Source organism: Lissotriton vulgaris, chromosome 11 (assembly GCF_964263255.1).
Source record: "Lissotriton vulgaris chromosome 11, aLisVul1.2, whole genome shotgun sequence".
NCBI classification, from domain to species: Eukaryota; Metazoa; Chordata; class Amphibia; order Caudata; family Salamandridae; genus Lissotriton; species Lissotriton vulgaris.
The window spans coordinates 279786900-279806439 of record NC_141699.1 but is presented as its reverse complement, the minus strand read 5'-3'; the positions used below and the strand labels follow the sequence as shown (position 1 = coordinate 279806439).

Here is a 19540-nt window from a genome sequence, read left to right as displayed (position 1 = left end):
GATGGGCCAAGCTCCCATTCAAAACCACGCAGCTGCGCATCTATGCGCACCCATGCCGCCAGCGGTTCCATGGCAAGGGCAAACCGATACGGCGAGTGGGGGCAGCCCTGCCTAGTGCCATGCCCGATGGAGAATTTAGAGGATATGGCCCCTGCCACCCGAACCGCGGCCGTCAAGTCTGTGTATAAAAGTCGCAAATACGACAGGAAGTGGGGCCTTACGTTAAGCCGAGGCAGAAGCGCGAACAAGTAGACCCAACTCAAGGAGACAAAGGCCCTGTCCATATTTGCTAGGAGAACTGTTTCTTGCTCCCCGGTATCTTGAACTGCCGCCACTGCCACATGGGCCCTGCGAATATTGTGACGAGTCGCCCTGTGAGGCATAAACCCGGCCTGATCCGGGTGGACCAGCCCCGCTATGTGGGGTAGGAGGCGATTAGCCAATGCCTTGGCCAGAATCGTAGCCTCCACGTTCAGGAGAGATATGGGTCGGTATGATGAGTGTTGATCCGGGGGCCTACCCGGCTTGTGGAACAACACCACCTCAGCATGCCTCCAATCTGCAGGGAGGCTACCTCGTTCCCTGGCCTCTTCCAATGCCGCCCTATAATGCGCGTCTAACTGCAAGGGATATTTCTTGGAGAACTCACTCGGGAACCCATTGGGTCCTGGGGTCTTTCCGGTATTAAGCTCACCCATGGCTGCCCCCAACTCTTCCTCAGTCAACGGGAGCTCGAGGAGCTCTCGCACCTCATCGGACACCACCTGTGGTGGTAAATCTGCAATGACTTTGTCTACCATGTCTGCCAGGAGGCACTCTTTCGGGGCGTATTGAGTGGCGTAGTACGTCGCGAAGCTTTCGGCCAACTCCCTCGGGTCCGTGATCGAGCCCCCAGCCTCACCCAGGATCCCCGGCAACGCCTGTACTTGGAACGTGCTTTGGCACAGCCGATGCAGCATCGTTCCCGATTTATCCCCCCACTGATATATCCTGCTGCGAGTCGCCAGCCACATCTGGCGAGCCTCATCAGGAGCAGGGACGCATAGGATTGCTGTGCCAAGAGGAGTTGCCCCACCACCTGACTCTCTCCGTCTACGTTACAGCGGTGCTCCAGGACCGCAATGTCCGCTGCTGCCCGTAGTAAGTCAGCTTTACGCTGCCTGTGTTGCGCCGCACACCAAGCGATGTCCACTCCCCGAAGCGTGGGCTTCAGGGCCTCCCACACTGACCCAGCCTCCCCGACCGATCCTACATTCTCCACCAAGAAGTGTGCTATGGCTTCCCCCATATGTTTCTGATACTCCACATTTTGAAGGTGCCATGTGGAGAGGCGCCATCGAAATGGCTGCCGCCCCCTACCAAATTAAGGTCTATGGTGACGGGGGAATGATCCGAAAGCCCGCATGCCAGTGTTGCCACCGACTCCACCCTGCCAATGACCGCTCGAGTAACAAATATGTAATCTAGTCTAGAAAAGGATTTATGGACTGCTGACAGGTATGTGTATTCCCGCCCATGTGCATGCAAGTATCGCCACGTGTCCACCCAGTCCAGACCCCGAGCCATATCCCCCAGTTTAGTGGATGTTCCTAGAGCCCGCCCACCCCGGGCCGATATCTATCCACCAGTCCATCCATAATGTCATTCCAGTCCCCCCCCACCACTGCAAGTGCCTCAGGGATATCAGACCATACTGCAAATAATTTCTCTATTAGTGACCACTGCAGAGGAGGCGGGGCGTACACACTTCCCAGTACCAGGGATTCCTCTCCAATCATACCTTTGACAAATATATATCTGCCCTGCGGATGCACCCATTGAGTGGAGTGAACATAGGCCAGTCTACGATGTATTCGTACGGCCACCCCCCGGGACCTTCTGGCAAAGCCCGCATGATAAACCGGATGGTAGCCAAAACGCTGCAAGCAGAGTGTCTTATTGCCAAATAAGTGGGTTTCCTGCAGCAGCAGGACATCAGCGCGTTCCCTTTTCGCCTGCCGCAAGACTGCCCCCCTCTTAATCTTGTCCAACACTCCCCTCACATTCCAGCTAAGCACACAAAGATGCTCTGGGATTTAAAGCCCCAACCTCCGCATTAGCCATCCGGGAACAGGTAGAGTAAGTGCCCAGACGCTGGGCCATGTGGGTGCGTGTAGATAAACCATGGAGACCCCCCCAACTATCGTGCGACTCAACCCAAACAAACCCCCCCTCCAGAACAAAGATCTCCCCCCTACCCACCATTCCCAACTCCCACCCCATACCTCACAAACGCTGAAGTACCTGTCGCGGTATAGATAGCTCCCGGCCCCAAACGCAGGGCCTGAGACCGCCCACACCAATGGTTCCCCATCAAACAGGCCACACACCCAACACCCCCCCTAAAGCCCGAAACAGGGGGAAAGGTCCGCCCCTCATACTTCTCCCCCCACCCCGCCGCGCCACAGAAACTACATCAGCCAAATACCACGGATCACATCGGCCACTTGCTCACTCACAGAGCTACTCTACGGCAGCGCCCCAGTCATACTCATCACTGCAACATCACATTATTGTCCGAGTCACTACTGCCCGTTGGCCAAGCGTTCAGGGGTCCACCGTCGGAGGTTCAGGGGCATCAGTCGCCCCCCCTCCATGGTCCCTCCCGATGTGGAGCGCCTCCTGGATCGGGACCACCAATTTCTTCTAATCCGGGACCCTCGGCAGTTTGCGACTGCGCCCCGCTCTGCGAAGATTCCGAGTCCAGGCCCGGCAGGGTACGCACCTTCACTCTCACTGTCTCATCAGTCCATCAAAACACCTCCTCCGGGGTATCGAAGAAGTGGGAGCGAGACTGGAAGACCACCCGCAGGAGGGCCGGGTAGAGCAATGCATAGGGGAGCTGGAGGTCGCGAATGAATCCGCACCTTGGCCGCCGTAAACGATTGCCGCTGTTGTTGCATCAACTTTGTGTAGTCTGGAAAGATTAGGATCCGTTGGTTTTCATACATCAGGGGTTCCTTCGCCCTCGCCTGCTGTAGGATGGTATCCGGATCATGATAGTTCAACAGTTTGGCAATTACAGGCCGGGGACGGGCCCCCACGGAGGAGAGCCCTGTGCGCCCGCTCAATCACAAAGCATCTCGATAGAGAGCCAGGAGGGAGGCAGCTCTCCAGCCACTGGGTCAAGAATTTCTCCATGTTACCCTTCTCGCAGCCCTCCCGGAGCCCAACGAACCGCAGGTTGTTCCGCCGGGCCCGCCCTTCTGCATCCTCTGCTCGGAGCACCAGGTTCTTCTGGATACTCTCCATACTGGTGACCTTGCGCTTCAGGGCCGCCACATCATCCTCCACCCCTGAGAGTCTGGTTTCTGCCTCCGTGATACGGGCCACAGCATTGCGCAAGTCCTGGCGCAATAAGGTAACGTCCACTCCCACCGCACCTATTTTGGCATCTAACATGTCCCTGGATTGGGTGATGGCCGCCATCAATGCTGCGTTGTCCGGCCCTGGGCTCTGGTGGCCCCAGGCAGCCCCGGTGCCTCCACCTGGCTCAGTGAATTTATCGATGGGCCAATGCTTCGTGGACCCTCCACCGCTCCCACCTCTCGTCATCACTGACTGTGCCAGAGGACACTCACCGGGAGCCCAACTGCCTCGTCCACCAGCACACCCACTCCGACACCACCGGGCCGTCGATATGCGTTTAGGCCCTTTCACTGCCGCTGGTTGGGCTCCGGTATGGCCGGCTAATCGTCTGGGTCCGTGGCTCGCCCCCTCCTCGCGGGCTCTCTAGCCAGAGAACGACCGCTATTCCTCCAGGCCACCGGCAGGGTCCGCACGTCCCGGGTCAAGTTGCTCAAGTTCTTCAGCCACACCACACAGTCTCTCGCACCACCGCCGGTGCCACCGGTAGGCCCCTAGTCTCCTGGGCCCAATAAGGCGAAAGTGTCCGTGCCAAGCATGGCACTCCAGGTCCTTGGGCTACCTCGGATGCCCGCTCGGTGGCCCGGGCCCCCACACTTGGCCAGGCACGCCCCTTATGCTCGCGGAATACTTCTTCTGCTGAAGGCCGACCTGACCCCCGATCCCTTGCCGCCCAGCACCACTTCCTCCCGGGGAAGCGCCAAACTCCAGCCCCCGGCTGCACCCTGCCCTGCTAGGCCTAACTGCAGAGGAGCCCCGAGATCGCTGCTGGAGAGGGGTCGGACCCCCACTTCTGAAGTCCGCCACACCAGAGAGTCTCTCAGGGGCCCCAGACTTCACTCAAATTCTGGCAGGGGCGCCCGTGCCGCAACCCGCTCACAGAAGGCCGCCACCAACAAGTCGGGACCCGGGAGACGCGAACTTCGAGGTCCCGGTCTCGCCTAGCCAGCCCAGGCCGCGCGCTGTCGCACTGCTCCCGGCCGCCACCGGGCACCCCAGAGCTCCGCAAGTGGCACCGGAGAATTGCCTTTAGGTCCGGATCTCAAGACCTCTCCTCCAGGCGGAGGGCGGATCGGGAAGACAGGATAACAGTAGGATAATAGGCGGGCAGGACGGAGCTTCACTAAGCTGCGTCCGCCATGCTCACCTGCGTAGCCACGCCCCCCTCATGCTTTTACTTTTTATGCTCAGATAAATACATTTCTGCAATTTTCACAGAAAGCTTAGCTACTAAGTGCCAAGTAGGCACATGTGCAACATATATAAATGCATAAATAAAGTCTCCGAAAGGCATCCATGATTTGGGCATTTAGCTAGGTGAAGGAAGTGGAAACCACTAAACAAATTACTGCCACCACACCTCATGTCTGATGGCAAATTCAACTCAAATAACATTACAAATCAGTTTGACTCCTTAAAATAACAGCTTGCATCAGATGAACGACTATTCCTTGAATGAAAAGAATACATTTGATCAAGTCCTATTCAAATGAAAGTTGGAGAGAAAGCAGTAATAGAGAAGCTGGAGGCACAGTGGATGATATCCGGTCAATCCGTTTTTGTTCTTCCGGCACTTAAGAAGATTCAACGATCTTTGTCAGCTACATTGTAAACGCAGTGATGTGGCGGCGCATGAGTATCCCAACTATAGCTGAATGTGAGAATGTGGGAAAGGAACAATGTTCTGGGGTCATTTGTGGCACTGGGCAGCTGTAATTAACAAAGGTGATCGGGTCTCAGCCACAGGGATTTAGCATATTCCAGTCAACCATTTTTCTCCCACTGTGACACTGAATACAGAGACCAGCCATGTGCAAATCAACCCTGGCCCTGCTCTAATAGTAACAGTCTAGATCACACTGCCAGGCCAGATCTGCCTAGACTGTAGAAGTACGCAACCCCAGATAGTTTTTACCCATCACGTTTGAATTTTCTACAGCTGTATACACAGTCAGCTCTAGGGCGGTGCGGCTGGTGCAGGCGCAACTGGCAACGACCATAGGGGGGATATGTGCTGTGTTTAGAAAAAGAATAGGTTTAAAAAGAACCTGCTACAGAGTCCCTTGTGTGTCCAGCTGTTTTCAGGCAACAATAAAAATGTGAAAATCACTCTGGTGACGAATGTTCCTGCTGGAATGAGATCGGAGTTTTTTGTAGCGGCAGTTTCCACTCATGATAAGGTAGCGCAGAAGGTTAATATGCCTGCTGCAAAGAACGTGTACCACGCAAATCACTGAACTGTATTTTATATGGATTGCTCAGTAGGTTACTGCTTTAGTCAAAGAGATCCTTTTGTTACTTGCAGTTCATAAGTTCCAACCCTAATATAACACAGTGAGCTGTGAACAGTCAACATCAAAGAGCTGTATGCAAACTGGATTGTATATGTTAGAAGGTTATGTTTTCCCCCCTGGTCTTTCATTATCCTAATGTTGCTCAAAAGGATTCATTTGAGTAGAAATACATTCTTATTAGTAAAGCCAATAACTGTGGTACCTTTTAAACCCGGAGTTTGTGCTTCTCCAGATCAAACACTCTTAAGATATACTGCCTACTAGTATGGATGACATGATTCATACAACTTGTAATCCTGTTTTTTGTAACATTTCTTATAGACTGATTAACAAATGTATGGTTTATTGGCTCTGTGTAATGAATGTGTGTATGATGTAAAGTGTTACAACACTGTACTCTGGTATGAGTAATGCTATAAAAACAAATGAGATGCACCTGAGAGAGGGGCTATGGAGAGTTGAGTTGAGCATGGTAGTAAGGGAATTCATGGAGAAGGAGGTTTTGTGGCGGGCACCAAAATGATTGTCACACTGAGCACCACCAGCGCTAAAGTCTGCCCTGGTTGTAAGTAACTTCATGCTCCTCCAAACTGTCTGTCTCTGTTCACAGGCATTGTGCATTATGTACCTGCCTTTGCCTGCTGTAGTCGAACAATAATTTTGCTCCCCAGAGAGACCTATAAGAGTCCAGAAGGGAGCCTTTCTGTGCTATGATAGTTGTGTGATCAAATTATTTACCATTTCCTACTGTCCCTGATGTGAGAGGACTCAAGCGAGGACAAAGGACTATCCTGAAGGGCAATCTATAGCCCTTTTAAATCCTCCCCTACAGTGGAGGATGAGTCCATCCAATACCTTAGATCAAAGGGTTTCCTACTGAGTCTGCTGTGACTATCTCAGCTTTTGGGTAGCTCTACCTCTAACTTGGAGGATTGCAGCCAAAAGTGAGCCTTTTACTTTTGTTCAGTTTCACTTGCACAGTTCTTGCATGATAACTTAAGTTGGCGAATCACCTTCTTTCCGAATATTCTCTGCTACTCGCTGCCACTCAACTCGTCCTCAAAAGCCTCTTATTACTTTGCTGCACTGTAAGTGTACAATCATAAATACTATTATGAGAGAGAAGTATTTGTCTGTGCTTTTGTGCAATCGTGTTTTCTATAGTATAGTACTCTGGTGCCCTAGTCTGATTGATTTAAAACGCAATACATTAACTTGTGGGTAGTTATTCTGCTGCATGTGCATTTGGAGGGTATTGTTGCACTACCACAGGGGATGTGGAGATTTTGATTCCAGTATCTGTGAACACAGGGGGACAAGTTGTAGACTTCTTGTACCAATACTTGAACTGAAAGCAGTGCTGGCATCCTGAATTACACATGTATATCTGACCTCACTGATACCCAGGATCAGGTCCCATTCTCACAGTGGCACTGTACTCAAGCTGCCTCTTACGGATAGGCAAAAAGCATCAGATACCGGTCTGAAGGAAGTTGTGTTACTATCTAGATGAGGCGTAGCCTTGCAGTTTAGGTTGTACGGATCGTTTTTGGGACAAGACCAAATCAGATTTGCATAAGGCTGGTCTCAGTCTCAAGAGACGTAACTGGCAAAAACAATAGAATTACTCTCCATTAATTATTAGTTGCTGAGATTAGTTGAAGTGTACCAGCAACCACTAATTTTGTTTTTCTGATGACTGTAGTCATTTTTCGAAAGTAAAATCTCACCAAATGAAATACAAAATGTGAGACCTAATGACAAACAGTTGTGTGTTCAGACCGATGTAATGAAATCAATTCCCCTTATAGATGATTGCAGTACATTCTGATCAAAAGGTCTAAGGGATGTAAAGCATTTCCCATCACAGTTACACTTTCTAAAATGCGCGGTGTGAGATCTAATAACACAGTTGCAGCTGTTTTCAACTCACCTAGAATGGCAAAGATCACCATGAAAAACAGAAGTAAAAGAAGGATGTCGATGAATGGCGGGAGGGACTGGAAGATCTGACGTAGGTTCCTGCAACAGGCAGACATGTCAAAGTCAAGGGTAGCACACATTCACTAGACAACTTTACATAATGCATTCATTCAAACATGTGGGTAGTAATTCCAAGAGTAACACATTGTGTATCTCATTCCTAACATTCTCAACCCTTTCAGGGAGGCCAAATATCACTGTTCCCGTTCTTTGTGATCTAAGGCTGCCATTAGAAGAAACCTAGCCAATACAGCTCTGTGTTTTGGTACTGTATGAAATTGATGAGATGATCACTGATTCAGTCACTAGTGACGCCTGATTAAGAGGTGGATGGTTTGAATTCTTCACAAAATGCATGAAGGTGTAAAAAAAAAAAAAAAGAAGAAATAATAATCACCCACACTACTCCAAAATCACCCAAATCACCAGCCGGGCTAGAGCTAGCACTGATCTGCGAGAATCTCAATGCCATTTGTGAATACCTTTAGTTACCTCTAAAGGATTCTCACTAACTCATAGATAGCACCTTCACAGACAACAATCACATTAGTAGGCCTAAGTGAGCTCCAATAGCTCTTTCAGAGGTTCAGGTAAGGTTGCATTCACAGAGAGCCCCATGGTTAGTTCTTAAGAGGCCTTTCATTAACACGAATCAGACCCTTATAAGTGTAAAAGAAACTTTCAGATAAAATACTAGAGTCTAATGGTACCTGTGAGAACACCTCAAATAAGACCCTCTCTGAGAAGCTATTTGGATCCTCTGTTGCTCTGAATGTGACTTTTTGTAAGTTGCAATTTGCACACTTACTAACTTTTGTACTGGAAAACAGATGGGACTTTCTCTGATCTCAATTAGAATCCTAATTCACACTAACATTAGATCATCTTTGACTGCTCAGATTTTATTCTAAGTAACATTAGAGCAGACTGGCTGCGGTGTGCAGTAGGATCTTCACTGAGCCAGGAAACAAAGAGTAGACATTGCAATAAACGTTTAACCCTGAAGAATGTTCAGCACCTGGGTCTAACAAACCTTTGGCTCCCTCATACTCCAAAGGCCTCCTCCTTTTGGTTGAGGTCTACAGTGAGGAAATAATGGCCTATGCTGTGTGATCTGCAGCCAGACCAAACGTCCTGCAGCCTCTGGAAAAAACAGCGCTTCTCCTGTAGAGCACCACACTGTTCCTCCCAGGATGAAATACCCTAAGCCCAGTGGGGTTTTTGGATGTTCAGGATGTCCAGATACCCATATATTTGAAATAAAACTTCTTAAATACTTTAAAGAACACGGAGAGAGAGAATAAATGTGTGCAGTAGTAAAGGTAGGTGCATTTTTTTACATATGGTCAGACTATAAGTTATATGATAAGGGGTACTTTGTGCTATATGCGCTTGAAATAAAGCTCTGCATATTTACAACATTCATGCCTCGTGAATAATATTTGGCTTACATTTCTTTAAGTCAGAAGACAAGGCAAATTTTGTTAGCATCTCAAAGTACACTTCGAAAAAGATAAGTTAATTTGCCTCATGTTCCTACTTGTGAATGATCTAAAACGGAAAAGTATGCCGTGTGAAATGACTGAGTTCTGTCTGATTTGGGACTGTGCTATTTGTGACATCACAGCCTAGACTTAATATGAGGCTTCTTATTACCTTTCTTTATGATAACAGAGACTTAATGTGTCATTCGACATGGATATGGAAAAAGTTACAATTATTTTTAAGGCTTTAGACCAGAAGTCTTCAATTTGTGGGGTGCGGCCCCCAGGGGGGCCTTGGAACCCTGGGAAGGGGGTTGCGCATTCCCCAGCCTCACTTTGCCTGATTTCAAAAACATTTGCTTTGGTTTTGGGAAAGGAGAGCGTTTCTGGGATAGCTAATTTCGATCATTTGAAATCCTTCTGCTGAGTCTCCTGTTCCGTGAAAAGCTTTTGTGTCAGGGTACCTGGCCAACTGAAAGAAATGCAAATAAGACCCATTAGTTAATCTGGGACTGTAAAGGGTGCTTGAGTCCGGTGAATCGCTCCAACCTTTGTGATGACAAAGAGTTGTTTTTTTTGAGTGGTAGTGCAAAGCGTTAACAACTGGGCTGTGAAGTGTTTGCTTCATAACTGTACTTACACAGGCATTGGTACCCCTAAGGAGGTGTTGATGGGACAGTTATTTAAAAAAGAAAATTGCATTACATAAGCCCTGGTATTCCTAAAATCTAAATTTTGGAAGAACCATTTTATTTAACACTATTTATACATTTTGTATCAGTCTATATTTTACTGTGTAATGCAATGCAAGTATAAAATAACGACTTACATACTCACGTGCTTTCTGTCACAGGCTGTGATCACGTAGCACTAAAAATACACTTTTCTCCACTGCACCAACCAAGATTTAATTCTGTGTCTCTCTGGTTACACACAGATCTACGCAGTGCAATAACTAATTGGGGTTTTATAATGTACCACAGCGCAACAACTTTTTACATGTATTTTTAATTTACACTGCCCATTATTGTATATGTAGGAACCTGATGGTGAAAGACCTAAAAACATACAGAATATTTTGGGGCTTATTTATGAGAGGGTTGCGCCACCAGAGCACCACTTTTTTTTTACGCTCTGGGGGCGCGAGCGTCTCAACTATACCCATGAGGCGGCGCAAAGTCACCCTGCTTGGCTTTGCATGGCCTCATAGATATGGAATAAGAAAGCAGGGCAAGTTGCTGCCTTGCCTACCTCTGCATCAAGGAGGTGTTCCATGTGCACCGCGTAGGTGTTCCCATGCAACACCCATGTATTTTGATGCTGCCCCATATTTTTAAAATCACTTAAACCTGGGGAAGCACCAAAAACGTACGTCTCCCCAGTGAAAACATTTCTCCTTGTGTTTTCCTCGTTCCATGTGTGCTGCATTCTGCACCTCGCATAGAAAGAGGAAAACTTCTCTCTGGATTAGTTTTGTGAGGGAAGGTGCCCTTCCTGCACAAAAACAATCCTACCTATATTGGTGCTAGGCAGCGATTTGTGCGCCAACGCAAGGTAAAAGACAGGAATGCACTGTATTTCATAAATATTGTGCATTCCTGCCCTTCCACATTGGCATAGGGCAGCGCAGCAAGAGGACTTGCAGCGCTGCCCGACCACAATTCCTCATAAATGAGGCCCTTTGTTTTTAGCTACACCTTTGACCATGCCCACTGGCCTTTTGTTTGCTAAACACCGTTTAATATTATTTCCTACTGTAAAAATTATTTTGTGTGGGTATTAGGAGCATTTACGGTTCTCGATGATGTGGAGTACCAGGTTCCAGAAATGTATATCAGCAGGGGGTCCTTACTCCTAAAAAAGTTTGACAAGTGGGTCTCAGCATCAAAAAGTTTGAAGACATCTGCTTTGGACACATGGGTAGGATCTCAGATGAGCACCAGGGCTCAGTGCCAATGTGAAGCAAATAGTTGTACCCCAGAGAGACCCAATACATAGTAAAAGCGAAAAGTGTGACCGCGATCCATCTATTACATACAGCTGCACATCTATTAAAGATGTTTGAGCGAGTTCAGCTCAATCTATGAGTGAACGAAAACTGATAGATCCAAATTAGGGATACAGGTTTGATGGTGGTGTCATCCCAACTTGCTTCTGGATTATTTATTACATGATGTATCACAATCCCTCCTTCCCTATAATCTCATTGTATGGAAAATATTTACACATGATGGGTGCCAACTAGCTCATAGTATTTGCATTTTGATCTTAGCCTAGGTCCAAGAATAATATAACATACCCTGCTGATACATGCATGATGTATAATGTTGGTAAAAATCACGGTTCTACTTTTGATGCATGCTTGCTTTATTTAGAATCCCACATTTAATATACCTGAGAAAGAGCTCCTCATTCCCTTCGGCTGCTACACTGTAACCTCTGAATCACGACATGGAGATACCTTTATAGATCCCCATCCATCAGTACTCCAGATAAATTAACAGCAAAATAATGCTTTATGTATCCTTCGTATTTTGTCAACCATCTAATGCACTATATCAGTGGCTGCAAAGACACCCAAAGTGGAGCATCTTTCCTGGTAATGCAGAGATCTCCAACAAAGTGTACCAGTAGTTTGTTCTACAGACTTATAACTACGCAAAAGCCAAAGAATTCTTCAGACTAAGACATCATCCAGACAATCACAGTCTGGTCTGGATAAGAACCCTTATGCAACTAACCTAGTTGCACACAAGATTACAGTGTTCTTCTAAAGAAGGATATATTGCGGAGGCTCTGCTGGGAGCAGATAATTTTCTAGTTAGTAACAGATCTCTATACATCATTATTGTGTCTTCAGAAAGGCACTAAGCGACAACATGGTTGCTTCATTCCACAGAAACTCTATGACCAATTGCTCTCTCTGAGAAAACACGTGATTCCCCTCTACAGCCAACGCAAGTCATTCATTTACCCCCTCATGTTATCCATTCACCATTTTTAGAAAAAAAACAACCCTGACAAATAAAATTCTCCATTCCAAAGAATTTTCACTTTTTACTCGCTGGAAAAACTCTCAGTAAATGTGCTTTTATTCTTACCTTCGCACAGCTCCACTGTATCGACAGTCCACCAAGAAGATTGGTCGCAAAGCACGTGTCACCCGAACATGGGAGGTCTGACGCACAAGCACAACAATTGCCTCAACGAACATCACCAGAAGAACACAAGCCTGTGTTGCAAAACATGGGAAGAGCAACAATTCATTGTCTAGGCCATAAATATCACCCATCCTTCAATACAGCACTAAACCCTGTGAGACTGAAATCAGTCTAGCATCAGGACCAGTGCTGAACATCAGCATCATGAGCAGTGACTAAGAAACCGGAACTGGCATTCTTACAAAGCTGCATGCAGTACATGACCTGCAAGAGTTTCCCTTTGACACAAATATATATTTTTCTAACAGCGAATGGTTCAGCAAAGCCTCGAGTATATCTTACCTTGACCATTGTCCTTTTGTGCCTGACAAAGGTGCGACACCCTAGCCATCTCATTTTCATACCCAGTTCAAAGACAACCACCACCAGGGCAAACAGCTCAAGCGTAGCATGGACCTGTAATGAGAACACAAATGTGAAGCACCCAAATGTATCAGCAGACACGTGATACACACTACCTCCCTCCAGATGACTAGGACGGCCAGAGCTGTCCAATAGAATCATGCAATGTAGTAACATTGTAGCTCAGCCAGCTTGCACCATCACTGCAACTCTAATCTCAAGCACCATATTAACTACCTATCAACACATATTTACAACAGATAGTCACTAAGGCGGAGTACAACCAGTGTTTCAGTGTCATATTTCCCACACTCTCTCTCCCTTAAGGGAAAGCACCTTAGTACTTCAGACTCACATGACACACACTCACAGATTTAGACTGAGCTCTCACAGTAGTGCCGCGACAGGCGTCCCACAGCCACTGACACTAAGCTCAGCGATCACCGTCATCTCAAGTCTCATGGTTGCCACACTCGTTAATATTTAGATGAGCACCCTAGTACTGCAGTTTCATGCACCCCACATTTACTGTGAACAAACCGAATGCCCTCTGGTAAGGGTACAATATGTACTGAAACTATGCTGAACTCTACCCATTACTTCAGTTTCTAGAGTCCCACCATCACTCACACTAAGCTGAACAATCCCCAGTTTATCGATCTCATGATTCCCACACACAATGACACTAATGTCAGTGGCCCAAAGTAATTCAGTCTCATTAGTCACTCACTCACTAGAGTGCTCCGACATATTGCGGTCTCATGGGTTCCACACTCACCAACACTAATCTCAGTGATCCTCAGTACTTCAGAAGCATCAACCCTACACTTAAGAACGTCAAGTGGAGTGTTCCTCAGTCTATTGGTTCTACAATGACTCAGTCACGTTGAATCCTCCATAGCTTCTGATTCATGGTCCCAAACTCTGTAGCACTACGGGGAACCCTCCCAGTCGCACAATGATATTCAGCTGAGCGCTCTATGGTGATTCAGGCTCATGTGTGCCACATTCTCAGACACTACGTGGAGTACTTCCCCCAATGTTTCTGTTGAATCGGTTTCATGTTCACTAAAGAAAACTGAGCAATACCATGAATTTCAGTCTCTTGGGTCCCAAACTGGGAGACATCAGTGCCCTGTAATATAGTCTTATGGGTCGCACACTCAATGGCTTAAAAGCAAACTTTATTACAGTGATATAGCCCCAGCTGTTACTAACTTATGAGGGAGCAGCCCTGTTGAAGCAGGAGTCAAGGGAAAAAATGCTATTACTTGTATTAGTTACAAAAATCAAGAGCAACTGCACAACTTCAGAGTCATGGTTTGCATACTTATTGACATTAAGAGGAGAGTATTGAACTGCTGTCACAGAGAATAAGATTCATCATCTGCTGCATCGCAGCCCGAGTGACCTCACACTTCCCCCAAAAAAATACTGAGGATTCCTGTTACTATACTATTTTCGGTAACCCACACACAGGCACAACACGGAGCACCCACCAATACTACAGCCGCTTTAATAATCCCCAATCATATGGCTTCATGAACTCCTCTCTCACTGTCAAACTGAGCTCTCTCCTTTTCTAAAGATTCAGGAGTATCTCACAGATGGACATGAATACAAGTTTGCCGGAACATCACATATTACTGAAATTCCGTTATTATATTAATCTTAATATGGCCCAATACTTAAAACCCTGTTTGTTCACACTTACAGCCACCAAGCTGACCACAGCCCAAAGCTTCAGCTGCACACAGTCTGTATATACAACTACAGGGTCTCACTATGTCACATAAAAGCCAAGCCTCGTGCACTCTGCAGTCAGTGGCAAATAACTTCCGCACGCCTGTAGGACAGGCTGCCAGTTCTTCATCTATGAGTCACCCCAAAGCTTAAGCCCCAGGTGGTCTGCATTCAGTGGCAAATAACAGCCTTGTTCCAGTATGACAGGCTGCAAGCCCTCACTCTATGTTACCCCAAAGCTTAAGTATCACATTATCTGCACACAGTGGCGACAGTTCTTACTCGGTCACCTAGTTGATGTACCCTCAGTACTGTTAGCCTAGGGGGTGCCACATCTACTGACACAGGCCATGGCTCTCATCACTTGCCATTCCTTAATTCTGCCCATGGTTGTAGACATTATTAGAAGAGCAGAAGCAGTCGTCCTGGGGCCCACAATGCCCCAATAACACCTCTTTCTAATACCTATTCAGGGGCCTATTCACAGACTGCATTGTTTGGTATGTTTAGTAGTACTACATTAGTACTACAAATTATTTACTAACCTACGTGCAGAGGTCTTCGCCTAAGCCATTCCTATCTTTTAACTGTGGAGATCTTTGTGACAAGTGAAGAGATAACTGCACACATACACCTGCATTTTACTAGTAAATGTGGGAGGTAGCTACAAATGGGAGACTACTTACTATGCACATACAACTACATTTTACTATTAAATGTAGGAGGTAGCTATAAAATGGAGTACTATCTAATACGAAATGGGAGGGGGTTAGGAAGGAGTACAGAAGAAACTAGGGAGAGCTAGGGAGGAGGTTAAAGGGGAGCTAGGGAGGGGGTTAAAGGAGGACCATGCACTAACCCGCAAAAGAGTAAGCCCATTCCTATTCACAAACTGCCCTGTCAAAGTTATTACAGTCAAAAGGACCCAAAACAGTTGTACATACACTCCTGCTCAGACGTGCAGTAAGTGCAGCGCCACACATGGCCAACAACTGACACTGCAAAGCTCCCCCATATAAAATAATGGAGGCAGTGACTTAAGAGAATCCTATGGGAAATAATGTTAATAAAAGAAATTCTTTCGACTCATCAAAAATATATAAATAAATGATGTTAACAATTGTATACATAATAAATATTTAATTACAAACTAGTTCAATAACATTTTGCTATAAAAATAAATAACTAATTAAACTAATTTAGAATAACTATACATGACATTAATTTAATACAGGATATACTAACAGTTTACGTAGAAATGTTTTAAAAAAAAACTTAAAAATAGGTCATTCATTCCCATACTAAATTCAAACTATTTTATTCATGTTAACAGTGCTACAGCACTTTATACTTTGTAATACATTTTGAATATAGAATAATTACATTAATATTTATCCTAAAAAAGATTTTACTATGTTTTTGTTAAGTTTAATACACTGTGTAAAAATCTCTATACTTTACCATAGGGAGCTCTCTGCCTTTGTGTGAACGATTACGAATAGTAACTTTACATTAAAAAATGTGTCTCCACTCCCTGTTTTCGGAGGTGGAGATATGCAAGTCTACACTTTATAGTACATTTACACTGATAAATAGCCAAAAGTAATACATTAACTACAATGTGTAATAGTAAATCTACATAGTTAGATTAACTCAAATGGAAATGTACCTTTGTGAATACGCCTCTAAGAGTGTAGGGTAGATCATCTTTGCTTTCATTAGGCTTTATGCCACTGATTTCCACAATTGCAGACAATACACTTTACAGCATTGACTAACACAATAACACAAAGCTGAACAATATCTATTACAATGCTCTCATTAACTCAACATCCAACAAAAAACCAAGCTCTCTGCAGTACTGCAGCATTGTGAATTTCCCAATCTGTAAAAGAGAATGGTGGGGGATGCACAGCAAAGTTGGTAGAGTTCGTACTTTTTTTAAAATGGAAAAGGTAGGTTGAGGGGAGGGTGCTCCGCCAGGTGGCGTGTCCGTCCTAAAACACGTCTATGAATGAATTCAGTTAAATGTCACCATGAAGCCTTGGTGACATCCCTGTAGGTGTGGGCACACCTTTGGTTCTTGTACAAGCAAGATTCCACAAGAGGTTGACTTTAGAAGTTTAATCCAATATCATCATTAATTCTCATGATAACATTTTATGTTTGAATTCTTACACATTCGTTTTTTAAAAAAAATGTATCATCATTTCATAATTTCAAATTACTCCAATGCATTTCGGGTTGTCCGCCCTTCATCCGGGAGCTCTATAAATAATAGAAGATACAGCACTAAGTGTATGAAACAAATTCTATAATATAGGAACAGTCTTTAAATGCGCGAGTGCGTATCAAGCAGGTATGTGATAGGGAGGAATGCTCTCGAGGTGATCTGCGTATTAACACAATAACACAATTGGTGAATACTGTGGTCTTTAAATGCGCTAATGCGTAACAAATAAGTGTATAGCTGTGAGGAGTGCTCACGAGGTGATCGGCGTATGGAGGCAGTAACAAAACCGGTAAATACTGTCTAGCGACACAGTGGAATCAGGCTCAAAGTCAGATTACAGATCTGGTGTTGGTAGACGACCGTACGCATCGCTCTCTGAAGTGGTGGAACACAACAAACATTTCCAAGGGACGGTCGTTCCTAGAACCGATTCCACAAGTGATACTAACAGCGGACGCATCGCTCTCCGGATGGGGAGCGCATATGGACAAATACACAGTGCAGGGGAAGTGGAGTGTGCAGCAAAAGAAACTACACATCAACTACTTGGAACTATTAGCAGTATTTCTAGCACTAAAAGCTTTCCAAATGCAAATAACGAACAAGGCAGTCCTGATCAGAACAGACAACATGACTGCAATGTATTATATTCAAAAACAGGGGGGGGGGACACTCTCTCCAACTATCCAAACTAGCACAGGACATTTGGAGATGGGCCATTCCTCAAAAGATCTATCTGTTAGCAGAACACCTACCAGGAGTTCAAAATCAGATAGCAGACATCCTAAGCAGACAGTCAGAACAAGTACACGAATTGGAGCTGCACGACCAAATACTGCAGCCATTCTTCCAAAGATGGGGGCAACCAGAGATAGATCTGTTTGCCAATCATCAGAACGCAAAATGCCAAAACTTCGCATCCAGGTACCCACACCACCGGTCCCAGGGCAATGCACTATGGATAAATTGGTCCAACAGATTTGCTTACGCTTTTCCCCCTCTCCCACTAATTCCGTTAGTGGTTTGGAAACTGCAGCAGCACTCAATGACAATGATACTAGTGGCACCCACGTGGGCAAGACAGCCGTGGTTCACCACTGACTACAACTCTCACAGGTGCCACATCAAAAGCTAACATTATTACCCATGCACCTTACACAGAACCATGGAGAAATAATGCACCCAGATCCCAAACAATTGAACCTAGCGATCTGGCTCCTGAGGTCATAGAGTTTGGATATTTAGATTTACCACCAGAATGTATGGAAATCATTAAACAAGCAAGACGTCCTACCACCAGAGCATGCTATGCAGCAAAATGGAAGAGGTTTGCTATACACTGTAACAGTAAGCACATCAAGGCTCTGGACGCATCCACTAAACAGATCATTTGCTATTTACTACACTTGCAGCAATGTAACTTAGCATATACCTCTATCAGGGTTCATCTCGCAGCTATAGCGGCGTACCTACAAAACAGGCAACATCTTTCCCTGTTTAAAGTACCAGCAATTAAAGCTTTCATGGAGGGGCTCAAAAGAGTCATTCCACCAAGACGACCACCTTCCCCAGCCTGGAATCTCAACATAGTACTTACCAGACTAATGGGACCACCATTTGAACCTATGCATAGGTGTGAAATACAATTCCTCACATGGAAGGTGGCCTTCCTCATAGCTATCACGTCACTTAAAAGAGTAAGTGAGTTACAAGCTTTTACAATTCAAGAACCATTCATGCAGTTACACCAAAACAAAGTGGTTCTTAGAACAAACCCAAAATTCTTACCAAAAGTAATTTCTGCATTCCACATCAATCAGTCAGTGGAATTACCGGTCTTCTTTCCAAAACCACAGACGGTAGCGGAAAGAGCCCTACATACATTGGATGTCAGAAGGGCAATATTGTACTATATAGAAAGAACACAAACTTTCAGAAAGACAAAACAGCTATTTGTTGCGTTTTCTCCTACACATAAGGGCAATCCCATCTCTAAAGCGGGCATTGCCAGATGGATTGTAAAATGTATTCAAATATGCTACTTAAAAGCAAACAGAACATTAACTGTTCCTCCTAGAGCTCACTCTACACGTAAGCTAGGAGCATCTATGGCATTCTTGGGAAACATTCCACTAGATGACATATGCAAAGCAGCTACCTGGGTTACACCGCATACCTTCACAAAGCACTATTGTGTAGATGTGCACACAACACAACAAGCTAGAGTGGGACAAGCTGTATTAAAGACTTTATTTCAAACAGTTGCAACAGACACAGGTGACCACCGCTAGGGAGAGAACTGCTGTATAGTCTATTCATAATGTACCATCTGCAGCCCATATGCCTCGCACGGAATATGCTACTTACCAGTATGCATCTGTTCTTGGCATAGAGGGCTGCAGAGTGGTACATGCCCTCCCAGCCTCCCCGGAAACCCGTGTCTGTTCCAACATTATCTTATTTAGATACACTTACATGGGCATTCCTATCTGTATTCTATCATACTACTCCATCTAACCCTACTATGGCAAAACAATCTAAGGATGGAGCCGATGCCCATGCGCACTACCAACCAAAGGAGGAGTCACCAAGATACAAAAGTCTCTCCAAGAGAAAAACAAAGTGCAATCATCCGAGCCCAACACCAGACGGCGATCTCTTTTACGAGCGTTTGAAACTACAAGCGAGTCCAGAGGTACCTGTCCTTTGATAAATATTGGATCCTTTGGAGCCGCCTTATATTTTTTTATCAATTCTTGAGTTTAACACCCTAGCCCTCACTGGGTCTTTGAATATTTCTTCTGTGTGACTGAGAAGACCCTTCAGCATAGGTAG

The 19540-nt window shown here is 45.6% G+C and overlaps 1 protein-coding gene across 1 annotated transcript in view; it reads right to left on the bottom strand.

Moving 5' to 3' along the window:
• TPCN1 (two pore segment channel 1) overlaps positions 1 to 19540 on the bottom strand; it is a 365587-nt gene that overhangs the window by 203523 nt on the left and 142524 nt on the right. The window contains exons 5-7 of the mRNA XM_086943251.1: positions 12670 to 12783; positions 12268 to 12398; positions 7633 to 7721 (exon numbers count right to left, since the gene is read on the bottom strand). Coding sequence (XP_086799377.1) covers positions 7633 to 7721; positions 12268 to 12398; positions 12670 to 12783 — 334 coding nt within the window. The remainder of the gene's footprint in view (positions 1 to 7632; positions 7722 to 12267; positions 12399 to 12669; positions 12784 to 19540) is intronic.